This window comes from Malaclemys terrapin, chromosome 2 (genome assembly GCF_027887155.1).
Source record: "Malaclemys terrapin pileata isolate rMalTer1 chromosome 2, rMalTer1.hap1, whole genome shotgun sequence".
NCBI lineage: Eukaryota > Metazoa > Chordata > Testudines > Emydidae > Malaclemys > Malaclemys terrapin.
Window position 1 is genome coordinate 184,847,951 of NC_071506.1, and position 25,412 is coordinate 184,873,362.

The window sequence follows — 25,412 nt, forward strand, 5'->3', positions numbered from 1 at the left end:
GGGAACCCAGGTGGGGTTTGGGAGGAGGATTGGCGGGAAGGAAAAGGCCACTAAAAAAAGGTTAAAAAAATGACAGCCTTTTGCTTGGGCTGTCCACTGGGGTGGAATGGGAAGGTGTACGGAGCCTCCCCCCCCCCCCCCGCACGTTCTTACATGTCTGGGTGAGGAGACTATGGAACATGGTGAGGGGGAGGTGGGGGGTTATACAGGGGCTGTAGCGGCACTCTGTTATCCTGCTGCCGTTCCTGAAGCTCCACCAGACACCGGAGCATGTCTGTTTGCTCACGCAGCAGCCCCAGCGTCGCATCCTGCCTCCTCTGATCTTCCTGCCGCCACCTCTCATCTCGAGCGTCTCTCCTCTCCTCACGTTGGTCCTTCCTGTCCTCACGTTCACTGGCTTCTTTCCTATACTTTGAAACCGTGTCCTTCCACTCATTCAGATGAGCTCTGTCACTGCGGGTGGATTCCATGATTTCTGCGAACATCTCGTCTCGCGTCTTCTTTTTCCGATGCCTTATCTGTGATAGCCTTCGGGACGGAGGAGGGAGGCTTCAAGAATTTGCAGCTGCTGGAGGGAGGGGAAAAAAGGAGAGAATTTTTTAAAAAGATACATTTTGCAGAACAATGCTTATACTCTTTCATGGTGACCAACACTATTCACATTACATAGCACATGTGATTTCTGTCCAAGGTCGCATTTTGCCTCTTAATATTGAGTGCCTGTGGCTTTGCTGCTAGAGATCACAGACGCAGGTCCGGGCAACAGAATTCAGCTTGCATACGGCCATGGTAAGCCATTGTCTTTCGGCTTCTGCGCCCTCCTTTCCCACATACCAAGCAAAGCCCGTTGAGTGCTGTGGTTTTCCTGTTAACCTTCAGCAGTAGAAAACAAACTAACCACCTCCCCCCCCCATCCAATTCTCTGGATGATCGCTTTACCCCTCTCCCCACCGCGTGGCTGGTATCAGGGAAGATCCCTGCTAGACAAACGCAAAAAGCTCTGGGCCAATCCCCCCCCCCCCTGCGCTTGGCTAACTGCAGGGAAGGATTTCTTTTCAGCCACAGGCAAACAGGCCAGTAGGAACGGCCACCTCTGTCCCCTTAATTAAATTCCCGTATTTCAACCAGGTTACCATGAGCGATATCACTCACCTGAGGATTACACAGCAAGATAAAGAACGGATGTTGCTTGAATGCCAGCAAACACTGGGACCATACGCTGCCAGGCTTTGTGATGCAGTGATACCAGATTACTTGCTGCAAGCATGGCGCAGTCAAGTGTCCTACCATGAAGGATGGAATAAGGCTGCACTGCTCAGAAACCTTGTGGCAAGGCTTTTGGAGTACCTCCAGGAGAGCTTCATGAAGATGTCCCTGGAGGATTTCCGCTCCATCCCCAGACCCGTTAACAGACTTTTCCAGTAGCTGTACTGGCTGCGAATGCATCCCAAGTCCTCAGGGCTAAGTAATCATTAAAAACCCTTGCTTTTAAAACAAGTTTTATATTTTAAAAGGTAAACTCACCTGAGGTCCCTTCCATGGGGTCGTGGTCTTGGATACTGGGTTGGGAGGGTACTTCAGTCAGGCTGAGAAAAAGATCCTGGCTGTTGGGGAAAATGGAATGCTGGGTGCTCTCTGCAAGCTCGTCCTCCTCCTCCTCCTCTTCCCCGTCCGCAGAATCCTCAGGTGTAGCTGATAAGATTATCCCCGCCTTGGAATCCACGGTCAGAGGTGGGATAGTGGTGGCGGCCTCCCCTAGAACTGCATGCAGCTCGGCGTAGAAGCGGCATGTCCATGGCTCTGACCCGGAGTGACCGTTTGCCTCCTTTGTTTTTTGATAGGCTTGTCTGAGCTCCTTGACTTTCACGCGGCACTGATCTGAGTCCCTATTGTGGCCTCTCTCCATCATGTCCTTGGAGATTTTTTCAAAAGTTTTGGCATTTCGTCTTTTTGAACGAAGTTCTGCTAGCACTGAATCCTCTCCCCATATAGAAATCAGATCCAGTACCTCCCGTACGGTCCATGCTGGTGCTCTTTTTCGATTATCGGCCTGCATGGTTACCTGTGCTGATGAGCTATCTGTGGTCACCTGTGCTCTCCACGCTGGGCAAACAGGAAATGAAATTCAAATGTTTGCGGGGCTTTTCCTGTCTACCTGGCCAGTGCATCCGAGTTCAGATTGCTGTCCAGAGCGGTCACAATGGTGCACTGTGGGATAGCTCCCGGAGGCCAATACCATCGAATTGCGGCCACACTAACCCTAATTCGAAATGACAAAATCGATTTTGGCACTACTCCGCTTGTCGGGGTGGAGTACAGAAATCGATTTTAAGAGCCCTTTATTTCGAAATAAATGGCTTCGTTGTGTGGATGGGTGCAGGTTAATTCGATTTAACGCTGCTAAATCTGAATTAAAGTCATAGTGTAGACCAGGCTTTACTGTACAGTTACAGTTAAGTAACCCCTCCTCCCCCCAACACTGAAAAAAGGCTTACTTTGATGGTCATTGCTACTTGGAGTCTATAGACCATGGAGTTTCACCTGCTTTTCAGTGTTGAAATTGATTCATTAAGAGAAAAAATAATTTGTTACCTAGAATTGGATTTCTGCGAAACCACTCCAGCAATGGGAATAATCTCCCACGTTACATTTGACAGTTACAATAGCATAACTTTTTTGTAGTTTGCTTTACTCTGGGGAGATGCTTGCATTGTCTGTTTCTTGAACAGATGACCTGTCATGGGTGAAAAGAGCATTTGAAGTGTGATTAATCCTGTATGTCAGTAGTTGTGCAGATGGAAGACCCATGAGCCTATTTTGCTGATGCTGCATCATAGAAATGCCTATTATAATATAGGAAAAACTGTCACTCATTTTTAGAATGTTTTTGCTGGTACTGTTTACTTTTTCTGACTCATTACAGCTATTAGTGCCTGCCAAACCTCTGACCACTTCCACGGAAATTAAAATTCACAGTTATAGTAGTCTAAATTTAAAATATGATAGACTAGCCAGCCAGCCCAGCAATGATCAATATTGACAGTAATGCATCTCTCAGATCCTGTACCCTACAACCTCTCCCACCTTAAGTACACTAGAAATTTTTTTTTTTACTTATTTTTGAATGGAGGATTTAATAACATTTTTGTTTTACTTTAGGCAAAAGACCTTATAGAGAGATTTTTTAACCAACAAGTGGAAGTGCTGGGGAAACGTTCTGAACCCTTACCTGAAATATACTATATTGAAGGTACTCTGCAAATGGTATGGGTTAATCGCTGCTATCCAGGATATGGAATAAATGCTCTGATACATCCAGATTGTCCTGATTGTTGTGGTATGTGACAAATTTTCAAATCATACACATTATTTCAAGATAATGTTCACGTTGAGCTCTATATATTGTTTAACTTCAGAGTAGTCATTCATACCCACCTTATGGTATTATCCTGTCAGCTCTCGCTGAAGCTAATCAAGATTGACCTGTTTTACCATTTTAGACTGATGTTTTCAAGGAACAGCATGATACTGCAGAAAGCGGTCTTGATGATTTAGGTTTTTTTTATCCACAGTGCATTTAAGTCAGTGGTATTTGGATCAGATCCTTAGATGGCACTCTTTCTTGTGAGTTAAGGCTAAACATATAGCCCTGCAAAGTGTTAAGGGGGTCTCTATGCTGTTCATGGTTCCATCTTTCGAGTGAGATGAAAAAAAAAGGCTGACTGCTCTTTGTTGTTACTAAAGGCCCCTATGCCACTCTTTGTAACAGCAGAAGTATTAACACAGTATCTTAGTCAAGTTACAAGTTTTGTAATTACATTTGGTTTACTTAAATTCCTTCTCTAGTTGCAATTGAAATTATGCCACATTTCCTGTTCTAACTATTATGTAATGTGTAATACACTCTTACATAATGGTTCAAGCTTCACCCCAGGAATGGTTGAAATTTAAGTTGTGGATGAAATGATCTAGGTGAATAGCTTTCATATCAGTAAGTTAAATTTGTGTAGCACTTTTTGATCCATCAGAATGTAAGGTGTTACACTAATGTAAGATCTTTATCATTAGTGCTGATCATTTATCTGAAGCTTCCTGGTAAAGTTAACAAATTTTACAAAGAATATGTGCAAAGATCATTAGAACAAAACCTGGAAAATTAATGCAAAATTTTAGGAAAATATTTTCAGGAATTTTTTTGATCATAGGAGAAATTAGAAAACCAAAAATAAAAGTTGGAAAGATGAAAGGTTAGAAGCCTTCCTTGCCCTCCACTTTTTCCCAACATAGGGCGCATATGTAATCCTTCTGCCCCTCTGAGTTGGCAGCAACAAGGGCCGGGTTCAGTATCTAACATAAGAACATAAGAAAGGCCGTACCGGGTCAGACCAAAGGTCCATCTAGCCCAGTTTCCTGTCTACCGACAGTGGCCAATGCCAGGTGCCCCAGAGGGAGTGAACCTAACAGGCAGTGATCAAGTGATCTCTCTCCTGCCATCCATCTCCACCCTCTGACAGACAGAGGCTAGGGACACCATTCCTTCCCTGTCCTGGTTAATAGCCATTAATGGACTTAACCACCATGAATTTATCCAGTTCTCTTTTAAACTCTGTTATAGTCCTAGCCTTCACAACCTCCTCAGGTAAGGAGTTCCACAAGTTGACTGTGCGCTGCGTGAAGAAGAATTTCCTTTTATTTGTTTTAAACCTGCTGCCTATTAATTTCATTTGATGACCCCTAGTTCTTGTATTATGGGGATAAGTAAATAACTTTTCCTTATCCACTTTCTCCACATCACTCATGATTTTATATACCTCTATCATATCTCCTCTTTTCCAAGCTGAAGAGTCCTAGCCTCTTCAATCTCTCCTCATATGGGACCCGTTCCAAACCCCTAATAATTTTAGTTGCCCTTTTCTGAACCTTTTCTAGTGCAAGTATATCTTTTTTGAGATGAGGAGACCACATCTGTACGCAGTATTCGAGATGTGGGCGTACCATCAATTTATATAAGGGCAATAATATATTCTCAGTCTTATTCTCTATCCCTTTTTTAATGATTCCTAACATCCTGTTTGCTTTTTTGACCACCTCTGCACACATTTTCAGAGAACTGTCCACGATGACTCCAAGATCTTTTTCCTGACTTCTTGTAGCTAAATTAGCCCTCATCATATTGTATGTATAGTTGGGGTTATTTTTTCCAATGTGCATTACTTTACATTTATCCACATTAAATTTCATTTGCCATTTTGTTGCCCAATCACTTAGTTTTGTGAGATCTTTTTGAAGTTCTTCACAGTCTGCTTTGGTCTTAACTGTCTTTAGCATCTGCAAACTTTGCCACCTCACTGTTTACCCCTTTCTCCAGATCATTTCTGAATAAGTTGAATAGGATCAGTCCGAGGACTGACCCTTGGGGAACACCACTAGTTACCCCTCTCCATTCTGAGAATTTACCATTAATTCCTATCCTTTGTTCCCTATCTTTTAACCAGTTCTCAATCCATGAAAGGACTTTCCCTTTTATCCCATGGCAGCTTAATTTACATAAGAGCCTTTGGTGAGGGACCTTGTCAAAGGCTTTCTGGAAATCTAAGTACACTATGTCCACTGGATCCCCCTTGTCCACATGTTTGTTGACCCCTTCAAAGAATTCTAATAGATTAGTAAGACACGATTTCCCTTTACAGAAACCATGTTGACTATTGCTCAACAGTTCATGTTTTTCTATGTGTCTGACAATTTTATTCTTAACTATTCTTAACTATTGTTTCGACTAATTTGCCTGGTACAGATGTTAGACTTACCAGTCTGTAATTGCCGGGATCACCTCTAGAGCCCTTTTTAAATATTGACGTTACATTAGCTAACTTCCAGTCATTGGGTACCGAAGCCGATTTAAAGGACAGGTTACAAACCTTAGTTAACAGTTCCGCAACTTCACATTCGAGTTCTTTCAGAACTCTTGGGTGAATGCCATCTGGTCCCGGTGACTTGTTAATGTTAAGTTTATCAATGAATTCCAAAACCTTCTCTCGTGACACTTCAATCTGTGACAGTTCCTCAGATTTGTCACCTACAAAAGCCAGCTCAGGTTTGGGAATCTCTGTAACATCCTCAGCCATGAAGACTGAAGTAAAGAATCCATTTAGTTTCTCTGCAATGACTTTATCGTCTTTAAGCGCTCCTTTTGTATCTCGATCATCAAGGGGCCCCACTGGTTGTTTAGCAGGAATCTAGGAGTTCCGTTTCAATAACACAGTGCAAAACCAGCTCGAGCCCCCACCCAGTGACATGGGACAATTACGTACAACCCCCCCCCCCCCCCCGGGGCACCTCTAGGAGGCAATACTTCCCCTCTTGCAAGCACGGAGTCTGAGTGTAGCAAAAGCCTTTTTATAAAGGACGGAAACAATGTGGCATTATGTTGGGGAAACACCACAAACAGGATTCATAACACAAACCATGAGCAAAAGACCCACCTCCAAGTAAGTTTGGCAGTGTCCTTTTCCCCTCAGGGTCTTAAGTCCAATCACCCCAAAGTCCAACAACCCAAAAGTCTCTGCCCCTGGTCAGTGCCGCCCCAGAGTTCAAAAGTTTATCTGCAGAGTTTTACCCCCGCAACCTGGGCGGAAATGGGGGGGCACACGGAGTGTTAAGGGGCACCTTACGTGGTCTGAGGCCGACTGCCCTGCCTCTCTGTGGAGTTCTGCTGCTGCCTTCACCATGAATGGCTCCGCTCTACCAGCTGCGCCGCACCGCTCCTCCAGCTGCCCCCCGCAAACTACTCTGCTCCTCTCCGCTCCGCTCGCTGTTCTGTGGACCGCTCCAACCGCCCCACAAACTGCTCGGCTCTGCCAGCCACGCCACTCCACCAGCCATCCCATGAACTGCTCCAGTTGCCACCACAAACTGCTCAGCTCACTGTTCTGTCGGCTGCTCCAACCGTCCCGCAAACTGCTCCACTCTGCCAGCTGCTTAGCAATATATCTTCAGGCTCCCCCACTAGTTAACATAGCACTCAGTGATCTCAGCTCAGCAGTTTTAGCTCTTTTAGTGATTTTAGCTCTTAGTGATTTCAGCGTGTAGTAGGGGAGCCCCAGTGCTGGTGCACTATTGTCCCAAAGTGAATTTAGCTCAGCAATCTCTAGCTAGACTTCTAATAGAAGCAAAATTAGCTCTGCTATTCAACAGTGGAGAGAGGGGGGGTAGTGTAATTGGTGTTCCAGGCCCTCAAAGTGGGCCCCATACCATCAGGTACACATACTTATCCCCAATCTCTCCTAATTCACTGGGTTTTGTAACCCATGCCCCTTGTGTAGCGAGTGCTACTTAGTTAATGGTGAGTCCCTCTGTCATACAACAGTTCCACTGGCCTTGATTCACAAAATCAGGATAACAATACTTTATTCTTCCTGCCCCAATAATAGAGAAACTGGAAATCCCACACCAGCCAAAGTAACCACTTCCAGTTGCTGTTGTCCCAGGCTAGGCGGGTGGGTGTGCCTATGCAAACAAGATCAGCCCCTGAAGTTTTTTTCCACCCTCGCCATAATTTACCACCAGATGTCAGGGTAGAGCTCATCCTGACTCTGCTTACATCTATATATAAAAAAACCGTCTAGATTTGTAGAATGAGCATGCAAAAGAGACAATTCTAGAATATACTGGAAGGAGAAACAAAGAATGGGTCAAATATTGCTCACTTTATTCATACAAGCTCTATCACTAAAATCAGTGGGATCACACACTTTGTAGAATGAGCATGCAAAAGAGACAGTTCTAGAATATACTGGAAGGAGAAACAAAGAATGGGTCAAATATTGCTCACTTTATTCATACAAGCTCTATCACTAAAATCAGTGGGATCACACACTTGAGTAAAGTGACCAAGGTTTGGATCATCATTTTAAAAAGTTACTTTGACTCTAAATTGTTCTTAGATTGTTTTCCTTAATAGTGTTCAAATTATCTCAATTAGACATTGAGACTGAAATCTCAATAGTATGGTGTAATGTAGAAGTCTACAGAAGAATAGAATAAAGCTGCACTTGGTCTTTTGGTGAAGGCAGTTTCCTGCATGGCTGGAGAACAGGGAAAGAGAACGTATCTTTCAAGATGTAATCCAATCTAGAGACTTTTATTTTAAAAAAAGAAACAAAGATTATGCAACAAAATAGAAAACATAATGAGAAGACCCTAAAACTGCAGGATCTGCAATATATTTGCATATGAGATTTTTCCATTTGCTCTGATTATGAGAAGGAGTTTATACCACACACGGAAATTTCTTCCATTTCTTCCAAAGGAATGTAGTGAAGCATTTGAAAGTTTTACCTTATCCATAACTATAGTTTTACATAATATTGAGGAAAACTAGAATGAAAGCTCTGTGGGGTTTTTGGGAGTACCTCTCTACCTCTTAGGAAGGTTTATAGTATATAGTGCTCCAGTGCTATCATGAATTCACTTCCTCTTCCCTTTTGCAGAGGCTAGCTCCCATAAACACAATAGTCCTAATAAGCCCTTGTGCTCCGGGGCAGTGTAAGGGCTGAAAATCATAGAATCATAGGACTGGAAGCGACTTTGAGAGGCCATCTAGTCCAGTCCCCTCTACTCATGGCAGGACTAAGTATTATCTAGACCATCCCTGACAGGTGTTTGTCTAACCTGCTCTTAAAAATCTCCAATGATGGAGATTCCACAACCTCCCTAGGCAATTTATTCCAGTGCTTAACCACCCTGACAGGAAGTTTTTCCTAATGTCCAACCTAAACCTCCCTTGCTGCAATTTAAGCCCATTGCTTCTTGTCCTATCCTGAGAGGTTAAGAAGAACAATTTTTCTCCCTCCTCTTTGTAACAACCTTTTATGTACTTGAAAACTGTTATCATGTCCCCTCTGTCTTCTCTTTTCCAGACTAAACTAACCTATATTTTTCAATCTTCCCTCATAGGTCATGTTTTTTAAACATTTAATCATTTTTGTCGCTCTTCCCTGGACTTTCTCCAATTTGTCCACATCTTTCCTGAAATGTGGTACCCAGAACCGAACACAATACTCCAGTTGAGGCCTAATCACCGCAGAGTAGAGCAGAAGAATTACTTCTCATGTCTTGCTTACAACACTTCTGCTAATACATCTCAGAATGATGTTCACTTTTTTTGCAACAGTGTGACACTGTTTATTCATATTTAGCTTGTGGTCCACTATGACTCCTAGATCCCTTTCCGCAGTACTCCTTCGTATGCAGTCATTTCCCATTTTGTATGTGTGCAACTGATTGTTCCCCAATGGAGTTTTAATGGGGTGGGTCTCACCACCGCGGCACCTTCTGCTGGCCGTCTTGAGAATTAGCTCTCAGCCCTTCCAATCCGCCTTCAGCTAGTGGTGTCATGCCTGCCATCACAGCTGTCTCCACTCTTTGGACTCACGTTGCTCCCCAGACTGCAGCTTCCTCTTCTGGGCCCAGTCCTCTGGCTGTACCCCTGCTCTGGTATCTCCCCACTTCCAGGGGACCGGCAGTCTTTAGTCCCGCCACTTGCTAACTGCACTCTGGATACCGGCCACTCTCCTCATTGGCAAGTGAGGGGGGGACCAAGGCCCGCCTGCTACTCTGGGTCCGGATCCAGGGACTCTATATCTGGCAGCCACCTACCTAGGTAGGTAGGCTGCCAGATATAGAGTCCCTGTCCTCCAACCTGCTGCCTATTTTCCCTGGGCCACTTCCCCCATAGCCCTAACACCGTCTCAGCCCTTGTAGTAAGGTCCCAGCCTGGCAATGGTCAGCCAGCAGCTCACCCTCACACTCTGCTGCTCCTGCCCAACATTGCTCTATCTATGACACTTCTTCAGGCAGCCAGTCCTCCTCCTCCCTTGCCTTGCAGGAAGAGACTGCCTTCTGCTGTCCTGATCAGCCCTTTAATATATGGCCCTCGCTGGCCCTTATTGTCTGCTCCAGCAAGCCTTCCCCCTATTGGTAGGCTCAATAAGCCCTTTCCTAGTTCGCGGGTTCTGCGCAGCTTCCCTGGTGCTGCTTTTAACCCCTTCTTTTCCCTATGTGGGGCAGCTACCCCACCACAGGAGTACTTTGCATTTGTCCTTATTGAATTTCACCCTATTTGCTTCAGACCATTTCTCCGGTTTATCCAGATCATAATCTTATCCTCCAAAGCACTTGCAACCCCTCCCAGCTTGGTATCATCCACAAACTTTATAAGTGTACTCTCTATGCCATTATCTATCTGATGAATATATTGAATGGAACTGGACCCAGAACTGATCCCTGTAGGACCCCACTTGTTATGCCCTTCTAGCATGATTGTGAACCACTGATGATTACTCTCTGTGGAACTGTTTTCCAACAAGTTTTGCACTCATGTTATGGTAGCTCCACCTATGTTGCATTTCCCTACTTTGTTAATGTTGTTGTCAGCTCCTACGTGGTGCATGCTAAAAGATTATTATAATTTTGATAATTAAAACAGATTTTGTTCTTAGAAATATTTTAGTTATGTTGTGTTAGTTTTGAAGTAAAACTCAAGGTCTTGTCTGCACATATATTTAGTTTCTGACATGCTGGGGTGTGAATCTACCTCATGCTAGCCTGCTGCTTTGAAACGGGAGTAGATTAAAGCACATTAATGAACTGTTAGTATGCATCAAAAGAGTCCATACGAACAGTTAGTTAGTGTGCGGCAGGCTAGTGTGGGGTAGGTTCACACCCAAGCTTGCCACAAACTAAATGTTTGTGTACATAATCCCCAAGAATAACTAGTGTCTGGATTCACCAGAAGTTTTGATTCCCGCTAGCTCAACCAGATTCCCCAACGTTCTGTTTTCCAGTCTCTTTCCAAAGCTGAGCACCCTGCCCTGAATAGAAATATCTGTTCTTCCTAACACGCATTTCTTCTTCCCTTAATATATATCCAAGCAATGTTTTTGTCTCAGCCCCAGATTTGAAGCCCTTTTCCTTCCCAGAACCAAGTCCTATTTGCTCTTCCGCACATCAGAATCTTCCTCTTTCCCCAGCCCTGATGGATGGGAGAACAGTACTAATTTTCAAACACTTCCTTTTATCTGCTTTGTTCCTTATCCTTCCTGCAGCAGGCAGCACTAGCACATGATTACATACTGGTGCTAAGTAGTTGCTATATATACCCTATTACCTCACATCAGTTGGGATCATAGCATTGACTGTATGAGGAACCAACTAGGGGAAGAGCTTTTCTTGACCTGCTGCTCACAAACAGGGAAGAATTAGTGGGGAAGCAAAAGTGGATGGGAACCTGGGAGGCAGTGACCATGAGATGGTCGAGTTCAGGATCCTGACACCAGGAAGAAAGGAGAGCAGCAGAATACGGACCCTGGACTTCAGAAAAACAGACTTTGACTCCCTCAGGGAACAGATGGGCAGGATCCCCTGGGAGAATAACATGAAGGTCAAAGGGGTCCAGGAGAACTGGCGGTCTTTTAAAGAATCCTTATTGCAGTTGCAGGAACAAACCATCCCGATGTGTAGAAAGAATAGTAAATATGGCAGGCAACCAGCTTGGCTAAACAGTGAAATCCTTGCTGATCTTAAACACAAAAAAGAAGCTTACAAGAAGTGGAAGATTGGACAAATGACCAGGGAGGAGTATAAAAATATTGCTCAGGCATGCAGGAGTGAAATCAGGAAGGCCAAATCACACTTGGAGTTGCAGCTAGCAAGAGATGTTAAGAGTAACAAGAAGGGTTTCTTCAGGTATGTTAGCAACAAGAAGAAAGTCAAGGAAAGTGTGGGCCCCTTACTGAATGAGAGAGGCAACCTAGTGACCGAGGATGTGGAAAAAGCTAATGTACTCAATGCTTTTTTTGCCTCTGTCTTCACGAACAAGGTCAGCTCCCAGACTGCTGCACTGGGCAGCACAATATGGGGAGAAGGTGACCAGCTCTCTGTGGAGAAAGAAGTGGTTCGGGACTATTTAGAAAAACTGGACATGCACAAGTCCATGGCGCCGGAGTTGGCGGATGAGATTGTAGAGCCATTAGCCATTAGTTTTGAAAACTCATGGCGATCGGGGGAGGTCCCAGATGACTGGAAAAAGGCTAATGTAGTACCCATCTTTAAAAAAGGGAAGAAGGAGGATCCGGGGAACTACAGGCCAGTCAGCCTTACCTCAGTCCCTGGAAAAATCATGGAGCAGGTCCTCAAGGAATCAATTCTGAAATACTTAGAGGAGAGGAAAGTGATCAGGAACAGTCAGCATGGATTCACCAAGGGGAAGTCGTGCCTGACTAACCTAATTGCCTTCTTCGATGAGATAACTGGGTCTGTGGATGAGGGGAAAGCAGTGGATGTGTTATTCCTTGACTATAGCAAAGCTTTTGATACGGTCTCCCACAGTATTCTTGCCGCCAAGTTAAAGAAGTATGGGCTGGATGAATGGACAGTAAGGTGGATAGAAAGCTGGCTAGATCGTCGGGCTCAAAGGGTAGTGATCAATGGCTCCATGTCTAGTTGGCAGCCGGTTTCAAGCGGAGTGCCCCAAGGGTCGGTCCTGGGGCCGGTTTTGTTCAATACCTTTATTAATGATCTGGAGGATGGTGTGGACTGCACTCTCAGCAAGTCTGCAGATGACACTAAACTAGGAGGCGTGGTAGATACACTAGAGGGTAGGGATCGGATACAGGGGGACCTAGACAAATTAGAGGATTGGGCCAAAAAAACCCTGATGAGGTTCAACAAGGACAAGTGCAGAGTCCTGCACTTAGGATGGAAGAATCCCATGCACTGCTACAGACTGGGGATCGAATGGCTAGGTAGCAGTTCTGCAGAAAAGGACCTAGGGGTCACAGTGGACGAGAAGCTGGATATGAGTCAACAGTGTGCTCTTGTTGCCAAGAAGGCTAACGGCATTTTGGGCTGTATAAGTAGGGGCATTGCCAGCAGATTGAGGAACGTGATCGTTCCCTTTTATTCGACATTGGTGAGGTCTCATCTGGAGTACTGTGTCCAGTTTTGGGCCCCACACTACAAGAAGGATGTGGAAAAATTGGAAAGAGTCCAGTGGAGGGCAACAAAAATGATTAGGGGTCTGGAGCACATGACTTAGAGGAGAGGCTGAGGGAACTGGGATTGTTTAGTCTCCAGAAGAGAAGAATGAGGGGGGATTTGGTAGCAGCCTTCAACTACCCGAAGGGGGGTTCCAAAGAGGATGGAGCTCGGCTGTTCTCAGTGGTGGCAGATGACAGAACAAGGAGCAATGGTCTCAAGTTGCAGTCGGGGAGGTCCAGGTTGGATATTAGGAAACACTATTTCACTAGGAAGGTGGTGAAACACTGGAATGCGTTACCTAGGGAGGTGGTGGAGTCTCCTTCCTTGGAGGTTTTTAAGGCCCGGCTTGACAAAGCCCTGGCTGGGATGATTTAGTTGGGAATTGGTCCTGCTTTGAGCAGGGGGTTGGACTAGATGACCTCTTGAGGTCCCTTCCAACCCTGATATTCTATGTTAAATAAACATCAGGGAGAAGCTCATTCTCTGTGTCTCTAGGTTCCCTACAGAAATAGGCCTTCCTCCTGAGCCAATTCTCTTTAACTGCTGGTACCTTCAGGAGGCACAACAGCAAGCTTTCACTTGTGATGCACCCTTCTTGAGAAGGGCAGCATTCAGCCCTGAAGAAGGGGCAGAGTCCATCCTGCACCTCAACCCCTCTCTGCTGACTGCCTCCCATTCAGAGCTTCTGTATTTTGAGTGGACTCTCAGTAATTCTGTGGCTACTCCCTGTGACTGTCACTGAACGCCCTTCTGGCAACACACTTGAATCCACAGATCTTACTTTAGCCTGCCCCTTGGTAAAACAGATCTTTTCATTTCCCAGGTCCCCAAACAACATACATATAGACATTACAAAAACGTAGTTCTTCATGACATTGACTTCACAGAGGCCTTTTTGATTAGTAGTTAGCAATTAGGAGGTCCACACACATCTCCCTTAAGCCCTACATTATATGGACCAAGAGTATAATTGCTATACTCCTTCTAACCATCCATCAGTTCCTCTCTGTTGCCAGCTTGAGCACTCTTGAAAACTATTTTAGGGCTGATATATGTGGAGTTCTGTTCTCAACTTACTTTCTTGACATTTTGTCAGCAGCAGACTCTGGTTTGAGAAGGACAATGCTTCAGTTGTTGTTGAACAAGCTTGTATTTTAAGGGATATCACTGTTAGCTAGTCTTCTACAGTAGGGCTCTGTGGAGGCAATGTCATGAAACTACAAAAGGTTATTAATTTATTAGAGATAATTCTTATACTCTGAATGTATTGCCATCTCAGAGCCACAGTCACCCTCTGTTAACATAACTTCAAGGCCCAGCTCCAAGTAAGACTTCTTGAGGTAGAGAGTAACTGAAGGGCGGTTAGAGGAGGCAGACTATTTATGCCCTTGGAACTTGTAACTGCAGACTACTACTCAAAATTGTTCCTGAGGCCACGTGGGTAGGCATTCTTAATGGGTGGTGCTATAGAGACAATACATTTGAAGATGAGTTACTTCTGGTTAATAAAGCCTTTCTATCTCATAAAAGGTGGATTCATTTAAATCAGTTGTTCTCAACTGGGGTACCCAGAGGTCTTCGAGGGGGTACATCAACTCCTCTAGATATTTGTCTAGTTTTATAACAGGCTATATAAAAAGCACTAGTGAAGTCGGTACAAACTAAAATTTCATACAATGACTTGTTTGTACTGCTCTATGTACTATACACTGAAATTTAAGTACAATATTTATATTCTAATTTATTTTATAATTATATGGTAAAAATGAGAAAGTAAGTAGTTTTTCAGTAAAAGTATGCTGTGATACTTTTGTATTTTTATGTCTGATTTTGTAAGTAAGTAGTTTTTAAGTGAGGTGAAACTTGAGGATATGCAAGAAAACACAGATTCCTAAAAGTGGTACAGTAGTCTGGAAAGGTTGAGAGCCACTGATTTAAATCAGGTTTTAAATCAACAAGCTAGAAAATTTGATTTAAATGCTCAACTTTAATATTGTTTTGCATTTGTACTTTTTTTCTTCTAAAGAAAGGTTCATTCTCATTGGTTGTTAACCATTAGAACTTGTTGACTTGCAGCTAAATATAGTAAAAGTTTTCTTATGTTTGGGAAATGGGGAGGTGCCGGTAAGTCAAAAATTCCGGTTAAATAAGAGGGAGGGAGTTTGGTTATGGGAGGGGGCTCAGGGCTGGGGGTTGGGGCACAGGAGAGGTTGTGGAGTGCTGGAGCCGGGTGGCGCTCACCTTGGGTGGCTACCCGCAAGCAGTGGCATGTCCCTGCTGCTCCTAGGCAGAGCGCTGCTAAGCCCACAGGCGCTGCCGCCGCAGCTCCCATAGGCTGAGGTTCTCACACTCAGCGCTCTGAACTCCTCGTGGCCGTTTCTCCGCCTAGGAGCAGCAGGGACATGTCGCCGCTTCCAGGGAGCTAGGTAGGGAACCTGCCGGCCCTGCACCAACTGGACTACAAACTGGACTTTCAATGAAGATCAGAAATGCTGGTTTTTAGAGCTTTCCAGTTGGTAAAGTGCTGGATAACACAGCTTTTACTATATAGGCTTTACCCTAAATTTGGTACTGTTTGTTAACAAGGAGGATAAACTGTGTCTATGCACATCTATTTAAGCAGTTTGTAGCTTAACATTCTTTTATTCTGATTCTTAATTTTTACACTTTTAGAAAATTGTGAATTCTTATTTAGTATAGGATTAATTTTTTACTCATGATTTGTGTTAAGCTGCATTTGGATGCAAATTGTAATACAATTCAAGTGCATAAAACAGCATTTTTTATTATTGAACATTACCTTTAAATGTATTGGACACATAAGAAAAAAATAATTTATTAAATCATGTTTTGAATTTAAAACAGATGTATTAAACGAAGGAAGTATTCTCTGTAATTAGTGAATTGAATTGGTCACGATGTCATTCAAGATTTTAGAACAAGTAGATCTCATCCTGTAATACACAGTTTTTAATTCAAGAAGGGAAGAGAACAAGTTTCTGTCAGTTTCTTAATTTTGAATGAACTAATCGTTTAGCTCTGAACTTGTTGAATGAGCTGAAATAAAGAAAATAGTCTCTCTGCATCTGCAGAAGATGTCACTTCTGTCAGAAGCTACTTTAGCATTTTAACAAACTCTGGTTCTTCTTTGAGTGCTTGTACACATGTTCCACTGTTGGAGTATGTGTGCCCGGTGCATTCAAACCAGAGACTTTTAGTCATCAGCACTGTGTGGAGCCATGCATGTGTCCTGAGTATCATTGTGCCTCCAACTGTGGGAATAAAGAGCAGGGCTGCTCCTGCTGCCTCTCGGTTTCTTCTCATTGTCTGAGGCTTTGATCGTGCTCCCAGTGATGCCTCTTAGCTCACAATTTATTGCCTTGCTTATCAGCAGCTTTTTTGTAAATAGATAATACTTAGTAGATAGGTAGTTTAGTATTAGTTTTCAGTAAGAGTTTATTTTGTTCTCTTTTAAGAGGAGGCCTATTTTCTTTCATTTGTCTCCTGTGGTGTACTCCTTGTGATGGGGCGGGACTCACCATTTCAGGACCTCCTGCTGGCCGTGCTGGGAATTAGCACTTGGTTGTCGGTGCACCTTCCTCTAGTGGTGTCTCACCACCATCACTTCTGCTCCAAGGCCCGCATTACTCCCAGACCGAGGCGTCTTCTAGGCACGGCCCTCCAGCTGTCTCACTCTGCTTTGGAACCGGCTGTCTCTAGTCCATCCACTTGCCGCTGTGCCATACTGCAGCCTTCGGTCTAGCCCCTCAGCTCAAGGGATAAACCTCAGTCTGAATACTGGCCACCCCCTCTGTGGCAAGTGGAGGAGAAAGGGAGGGGGAGCCTGTCCGCTACTCCGGGCCCTGACCCAGGGACCCTATAGCCGGCAGCGATGTGCTGCCACTCCTCCAACTCCTGCTGCCTATTTCCCTGGGCCACTTTCCCGTAGCCCTAGCACCTTCCTGGCCCTTTGTATCGAGGGTCTCAGTCTGGCAGCGCTCAGGCTGGAGCTCCCTATTGCTCCCCTGACCCTGCCCAGTACTGCTCTATCTAAGTTACTCTTCTAAGGCAGCCAGTCCTTCTCCCTTGCACTCCAGGGAGAGACTGTCCTTGCTCTGTTGAGCAGCCATTCTTATATGGCCCTCCCTGGCCTTGATTGGCTGCTCCAACAACTCTTCTCCTGACTGGCTCTCTACAAGCCATCCTCCCATTGGTTGGGTTTTGCGCAGCCTCCCTGCGGGCTGCTTTAACCCTCCATATACCTGTGTGGGGCAGCCGCCCCACCACACTCCTGTAGAGATTAGTTGTCTTGGTACATAAATCCTCAGGTTTCAAAATTGCTTGACACGTGAGGCAGTGATGTCACTAAACGACAGACACGCTAGGTGTCTAATCTGTCTAGTGCTAGATGTGCTATATTGAGTTGATTTGGAAAAGAACCTGAAAGAGCTGGAGAGTCCTGGCTTAAGATTTACCTCATGAAGAGGTTGATGGCCTGAGCTCTGATCCTGGTATGCCCAGGGCTGATCATTCCGATTATGCCTCCTCCAGAAGCATTCCTGCAGCTACCTCATCTTCAGTTGCTGTTCTGTCACGAAAAGACTCTGCCTCTGAGAAAAGGAGGAAGTCCCACAAAAATTCCAGAGAGAAGAGGCAGCAATCCATCCCTGGCCCTTCATCTAAGGCCCTTAAGACTTCTAGCTCTTTAGAGCATAAGGGCAGCTCAGAACCCAGGAAAGACTTCTCAAGAACCATGTAGCTCTGAACATCATGCTTCAGCAAGTGGTGAAAACTTGCCTTATAAGCTGTCAGGTACCAATCTGGCTGATTAAAGAGGACAGGTGTCACTAACTCCGGTTCTGTTTCCAGGGATTCAGTATACAGTGATATCAATGACTCTGATACTGATCACCTTGGTAGCAATGAGGCCAGCCCCGACGATTCCATCCCTTCCTCCAGTACTGACAGCCCTGGTACTGATGCTGTGTCCAGTTTCACTGTTGGCACAAATCGACTATTGTAGCAATCCTATCAGTACTATCTACTCCTTGGGCCTGCATAGCAGCCAAAGATACATTGTGTTCATTGGTCCCAGACACTCTTCTGCTTGTGGCCCAACAGGTCCCACAGCAAACAGTGGTTTCAGTATCCACCTTGGTACCAGTGAGACCGTCACATCTGAGGGCACCAGGCAAACCTGCTGACATCATCATCCCATCCCAAGATCTGAATGACTGATACGCTGCTCTTGGGCTACAAGATGCCAACTTTCATGTGGTCATCCAATTAAGGCATGGAAAATAAAAGATTTCTAGTTGGGGTCTGCTACTACCAGTACACAGTGCTTGTTTTTAGTCTCTCATCAGGTCCCAGAGTTTTTACAAAATGTATGGTGGTATTAGTAGATTCAGTTGTGGCTCATCCAGCTGGGTCTGAGAATAAACAAGGCAAGTTGACACTGTCCCCCCCCGTAGAAAGAATCAAGTTATTTGGGACCATTCTCGACTCTTACTGCAACAGCCTATCTATCTCCAGAGAACTTCAGTCCATCCTATGCAGTAATCTGCAGGTTCATCCATGTGATCTTGCCTTAGATTGCTAGGAATCTTGGCATCTTGAATGTGCGTGACTCAGCATGCCACCACACTTTACCTGTAGTACATGCAAAGCTGGTTGAAGTCTATATTGGCAAAACAAATATCCTCTGGACATAGCGGTTCATGTATCTTTCTGAGTCCTATTATCATTAAGGAGTAGATGACTCTGAAAAATGTGTGCAAGGGAGTTCCCTTTTCTCCCTCCACTTCCATAGAAAACACTAATGGATGAATCCACTCTGGGCTGGGGAGCAGATCTGAACAGAGTGTAAACTCAAGGTCAGCGATTTTGCAAAGAAACAGCCCTCCATATAAACAACGTAGACCTGAGAGCCTTTCTTCATACCTGCAAAGCACAGTTGCCAACATTCACGCGGTAAATAAGCACTCCAACTTTCACAATGAGCCAAAAATCAAGCTAATCCCATTTCAAAACAAGGCCAAAACAAGCCAATCCCTAATAACCACAACACTCCATGTAACTAGATCCCTGCGGCGTGCAATCTGGGACTGTGGTGGGCCCGCTGTTCACCCCTGACTCTCTCCTCCCCTTGCCACAGCTTGCCCCCCCGTTTCTCCTGCTTACCAGGAGCCGATCAAAAAAAAGAAGGAACAAGCTACAAGCCGAACAAGCCACAAACCAAAAATTAGCCAACAAGCAACTCACAAGCCAAATAAGGCAAAAACAAGCCCAATTTCATGTTGTGAAGGCCAAGACAATAACAGGGTTCAAAAAAAAAAAAAAAACTAGATACATTCATGGAGGATAGGTCCATCAAGGGCTATTAGCCAGGATTGGCAGGGATGGTGTTTTTAGCCTCTGTTTGCCAGAAGCTGGGAATGGGCAACAGGGGATGGATCACTTGATTACCTGTTCTGTTCATTTCCTCTGGGGCACCTGGCATTGGCCACTGTCGGAAGACAGGATACTGGGCTAGATGGATCTTTGGTCTGATCCAGTAGGCTGTTCTTATGTCAGTGCAGCCTCCCATAACCTTATCTTTATTCTTGGACGCAATTGCTGAGACCCAGTCAGATTTTGTACCCCCAATCCTTGCAGTCTCCACCTCACAGCATGGATGCAGAGTGGCTACATTTATCAGAAATAAACTGTTTGCATAGATTTCAAAATATCCTTATTAACAGGAAGAAAGGACTCTACCAGAAAGGCTTATCTGGCTAAGTAGAAGCGGTTTTCAATGTAGGCCTGGCATCATCAACTGCCCCCATCCAAAGCACAGGTACAAGAGGTATTGAATACCTACTGGAACTAAAGAATTTGGGCCTATCAGTGAGCTGCAAGGTCAACTTTCAGCAAGCTAACTCCACCATTCGCCCTCCTATTCAGAGATGTTCTGTTTTCTTTATCCCTGTAGTAGGAATACTTATAAAAGGCCTAATAAGGGTTTTATCCACCAACAAGAGTACTAGTCCCTTTCTGGGACTTTAATTTAGTCCTCACAGGCCTTATGGGACTGCCCTTTGAACCACTGGCATACTGCTGCCTTTCTCACTTATTAGCTAAGACAGCATTTCTAGTTGCAATAACATCAGCAAAGAGAGTAAGAACATCTAATGGCAGGACTTCCATATACTGTCTTCTATAAGTAGTCTTGGCAGAATTTGTCGGGGTTTTTTATATGTAATTGACAGATAATCTAGATGTTTACACTCCCCCCCCCCAATTTGTATTTATTTAAATTTTCATGGTTGAGGGAAATTCTGCAGGAGGGGACAATAACAATAACTATTTAATAGTAGATTCAAAAAGTTAAAGCATTGTAACCATTAACACACACATTGTCAACATCACATGTCTAAAATATATAAAGTAAATTTCCTTAAATCAAACTCTAAGTTCTCAAGTGTCATTTTTCTTTCTTTGCCAATCTCTAAATTTCTGTCATTATTGGTGGAAAGGGTCTTGCATTGGTTTGTGTGTGTATGGTGAAATGAACATTTACTAACAAAAATCTAATCCTTCCAAGCCTATCTATAAGTATAAGGTCTCATTAAAACCTCATCCAAAATTCCTGTCAAAGATGGTCTTGAAATTCCACTTAAATGTGGTTATATCACTACTGATAATTTTTCTCATGGACATTTATAGAGTTGCTACATCCATACGTTCAGTCAACATTATGCCATAGTGAAAGCATTGAAATGACAGTTCTACAATCACAGTTTGAGTAGACGACAGTGAGTTTCCATCTCCAAAAGAGAACTGTTTGGGAATCATTGAAATACAAATATGTACAAGCAATCAAAGAAGAAGAATAAGAAACAATTATTTACTACATTCACTGTGGCTCTTTGATATTTGTTGCAGGCGTACCGTATATACTTGTTCATAAGCCGAATTTTTTTAGTAAAAAAGGGAAGCACCAGAGAAGTGGGTCGGCTTATGAACGGGTATAGAGAGGGAGAGGTGGGACACAGCCCCTCCCCCCAAGGAGAGGCAGCACAGCCAGAAGAACCAGAAGGGAAGAGGCGGGGCCAGAGTCTCTCCACTTCTGGCCACGCTGCTCTCATGCCAGCCTCCGAAGCAGCTGCAGCTCCGGGGCTGGCAGGTTGCAGCTGTGCTGCTCGGCCCGGCCCCCCAGAGCAGGCTGTGGCCATGCTGCCCGGCCTGTCAGAGCACCAGCCCAGCCCGCTGGAATATGCTGCGGCCACGCCGCGTGGTCTGGCCCGCCGGAGCAGGCTGCAGCCACGCTGTCCAGCCTGCCGGAGCAGCTCCAGCCAGGCCAGAGACATCCTCTCCTGGCCCTCCCCAGATAAGGTGGGAAGGGATGGGATGGGGAGAGTGTGGGTGGTCACAGGGGTTACTTTCCTGACCCCCAGCTTCTCCCCCCCCAAAAAATTTCCCCACCAGTTGCTGTCCCAGCCCGTCAGGGTAAGCAGCTGGTGCGCCGGAACACTTTGTTTACTTAGGTTTACCTCCGTGCCTGCAGATGCTCGAGGTAAATAAACCATCTTGGCCCACCAGCAGCTTATCCTGATGGCCCGGGAGTCAAAGTTTGCTGACCCCTGAATTATAGGGTCAGCTTATGAACGGGTCATAAAAAATTTCCATTTTTACTTATCCATCTTGGCGGGGTTGGCTTATAAACGAACCGGCTTATGATCGAATATATACGGTATATATTCCATTACCCACTCCCCATCCACATTACAATGGATTGTATTGTTACCAAGATTCCACTGGTGAAGGAACAAGAAGCCAGTTGGAGCGATCCTGCTCTTGCCTGGAGGTATAAGAGTACTTATGGTGTATGTGCCAACCCATTCGGTACTGCTAACCAAAAGTCTCTTGCTTGAGTGTACTGGGTGCACAGACACCTCAGTGGAATATATGTATAAAACACATCTTGAAAAACCAGGTACTGTACAAGTAAGTAATTTTCTTCCAGGTATTTAACCAATGACTTCTACCAGTTCAGTGGTTTAATTTTCTTTAAAATGTCAGCAATGTGTATACTGCTCGAATATTACTTTATTTGAATAATTATTATATGTTTAGGTCTTAACATATGTTATAATTTCAAATTTAATTTTAAACGGGGTTTGTTTTTAAAAAGAAAATTAATTTAAATAAAAACCCATTTTTAATCAGTTTTCATCCTGGTTTCAGATTTGTATTTATAACATATTTTAATTTGCAGATTTGTCATTTTAAGCTTATAAAAATCTTAGAAACATAAATTTAATATAATTCCTGTTCATTGTAGTGGTTTAAGTGCCTCTTAAGGTATATAAAATAAAGCATATTTGAAGGTTAAATAAAATGTTCGGGTAATTGCTAAGATCCTCCATTAAAGTTCAATTAACACAAAGTAATTGTACCACTTTTGTGTCTTCACAGGACCATTAGATATAAAACAATTATTGTTGTGTTGGTCTTAAAAACATTACTGCAATGTTTTCATTTTCTTTCAGGAGTTAGGCTACAGATATAGATGAAATACAGTACCAAAATTCATATCTTTTGTGGGCTCCTGATACGTTCCTGGCAACTTGATTTCATCCCATGGGATAAGATAATCAGAAACCCAGACTTGATTTATAACTTAATAGTCTTTGTCCACATTTGTTATCTTTTATAGTTTGATTTCCTGTAGTAATTTGCTTTAATGGACTAGGTACAAATTTAGCTTGCCATTACAATAATTTGAATTTCTCCAGTTCTCTCAAAAAAGTGAATTTAAAAAAAAGAAACTATATCTGACGAATAATCATTTCAGAGTTCTAAATAAAATGTATTGCCCAAGCAAATACTGAAATTGTACTAAAAATTGGAGTAGAGCAGAAAATGTCAGCACATAGGATTCAAGAAGAAATTAACATGTCAAGTGCACTTAAAAGTTTGTGAAGTGTGAAATGGTATATTAGATAGGTACAAATGAAATATATGAGGTGAAGTATTTTGTGGAGATGTTTATACATGAAGGGTGAAGTTAGGCCAGTGGGAATTTGTGCTCAATAAGGAAGATTGAGACAAGTTATGTTTACTGTAAGAAACTTTATATCTTTTCCCAGCAGCCAGCTCAGCAAGCAGTAGGCTGTTTGCTTAAGATTTTTTCTCTTTTTCATGCCTTCCCCTAGATGGCAGACTGAGATTGAGATGTTCACAAATAATGTTTTATATGATTGTTATCATATAACACGGAATTCTCTGGGAGAAGAAGTGGGCAGAGTGCAGTTTTCCTTCTGATGTTGAGACACACTGGGGAGAAGGAAGGCTATTTACCAGCCCAGCTGATGTGGAGACTGGGAAGTGCTATTTGCTACATGTATATTTAGGGTTTCCTCCAGCAGACTCATAGAGATGTGCTGAAGGGTGGATACAGAGCTTCACATACCATTTCCATACACGCTTCCTCACTCTCCCTAGCAGTGGGAGGAAAATTGTGACTCTCCTGCAGAGAGAGAAGGGCTCCTGAATCCTTCTACCAATCATTGTTACTGTGATGCTGTCCTTTATGCTTAATTAATGAAAATGTCAGACAATCATCATCCTTGATTCAAATACATGTGTAATATTTGTATAGTGTCTAGCAAAATGGGGCCCTGCTCTTGGTTGGGGCCTTTAGGCCTTACCATAATCTATATAGTTAATACAGTGGTTTTTAGGGTTGGGATGAGGGGCCACTTGCAAGCCTCTTCTGCTAAATGGTGAATAAGCTCTGCCCATTTCTAATGGCATTTGAGAAGACCTCTAAAACTCCTTTGAGTCACCAGAAAGGAACAAGCAGAGTCAGGCAACCCTCGGTGGTTGCCATAGGTCAGATGAACTTCGCTAAGGTTCTGTAACAATGGGAATAGACAGGGTGAAGCCCCACAAATCCTGTTGAATTAATAGGTGTCAGGTAGGATAAGATTTAGTGGACACCTTTGGGCTACAAAGTGGGGAAGCAGGTGTGCTCCAGCTACAGGAGTATACCTGCTTGAGTACAGTGGGGCTGAGCATTAACACCCTCACTGCCCACCTTTTCCTCTAAAAATGCTATAATTGTCAAAGTATAGTGATGTTCAAGGGAGCCAGGAGAACCACAGACAAACCAATCACCTGGCTGTGATCCTTCTTGCTTCCTCCTGATTACTTATGTTGGGAGCTAACATATCTTATACAGGCTAGGGTCAGTCCCTAGCTGAGTGTGTACTGATTTCACAGAATGGCATAGCATGAGTTAACCAGTAGAAAAGTTCTTCTGCTCACAACACCATCTTTGGCCCCACACATTGATGTCTGCTTGTTTGTTGCATTCTCTGTGCACTTGCTACTTATTAATAGATTCTTAAAAGTCAGTTTTGTTTTAAATTTCCCTTTAAGTACATCTGTGTCCACTAGGTGGAGATAAAGCAATTTAGTTCAAACATTACTAGGTGTTGACCACACTAGAATCTGTTGGCAGCTGCTGCTCACTGGTTTTCAATAGTGAAAAAACTTACTTGGGGTAGAGCAATGGGGAATCAGAAAGTCATACACACTACTTTTGTGAAGAAAAGAATATTATATCTAATGAATGGACAGCATGTAAAAATACATTTTTACAACATTTGTCCTTTTTTTTTTAATTCAAATATTAGTAGGTTAGAAAAATCTGATCTTGCCAATTAGTTGAATATTACATCCCAAGCAAAGGCTTTTAAACATTTCTAATCTAAGCAATATTTTAGATACCATTCATTTAGTTTTTTTTAAATTTCTTTTGTTCTGTTTTCTCTGTCTGTAGTTGTCTGCAGCCCAGGATCATATAATCCCCACGATGGAGTTCACTGTCTTCAGTGCAACCATACTTTGATATACGGAGCAGCAAAATGTTAGCAGAATGTCAGTAGGAATACATTGCTTTTCAGTAGCTCTGATGTATTTCATTTTTAATATAGTAATATCAATAAAATGATTTTAACAACTTGTGAATTTTGGTTCCATCAATTTGTTTTAAAAAGGAGTAATATCTAGCCCTTTTAATAAAATATTAGGTCTTGTACCATTTTTGAGTATTTTATTTTTTTTAAAAACTACATTTAGAGTTTATGAAATATGCCAGATTGACCGCTGTGATGACTAAAGCTCCCCAATTACTCACAGAACAGACCGAGTACTGGCAATGGGCATGTATACTTCCCTACAAGTTGCTTACGAATGTGCTTCTGCTTTTTCTAGAAGGACCACCTCTAGGGGTGTACATGTAATTTCATCTTCCAGATTATCCAGTCCTTTCATAGACTGTTAGAGGACTGTGAGGAGCCCAGGCTCCACAGCAGTAGCTCAGA

General features: G+C 43.6%; 1 protein-coding gene across 2 annotated transcripts in view; it reads left to right on the forward strand.

Annotated features, from left to right (window-relative positions):
* The window catches only part of ZPBP (zona pellucida binding protein), an 85,305-nt gene extending 60,345 nt beyond the window's left edge, over positions 1-24,960 (forward strand). For both annotated transcript variants that reach the window (XM_054019651.1, XM_054019652.1), the window contains 2 exons: positions 3,160-3,337; positions 24,869-24,960. In XM_054019651.1, coding sequence (XP_053875626.1) covers positions 3,160-3,337; positions 24,869-24,960 — 270 coding nt within the window. The remainder of the gene's footprint in view (positions 1-3,159; positions 3,338-24,868) is intronic.
* The last annotated feature ends 452 nt before the right edge of the window (positions 24,961-25,412 follow it).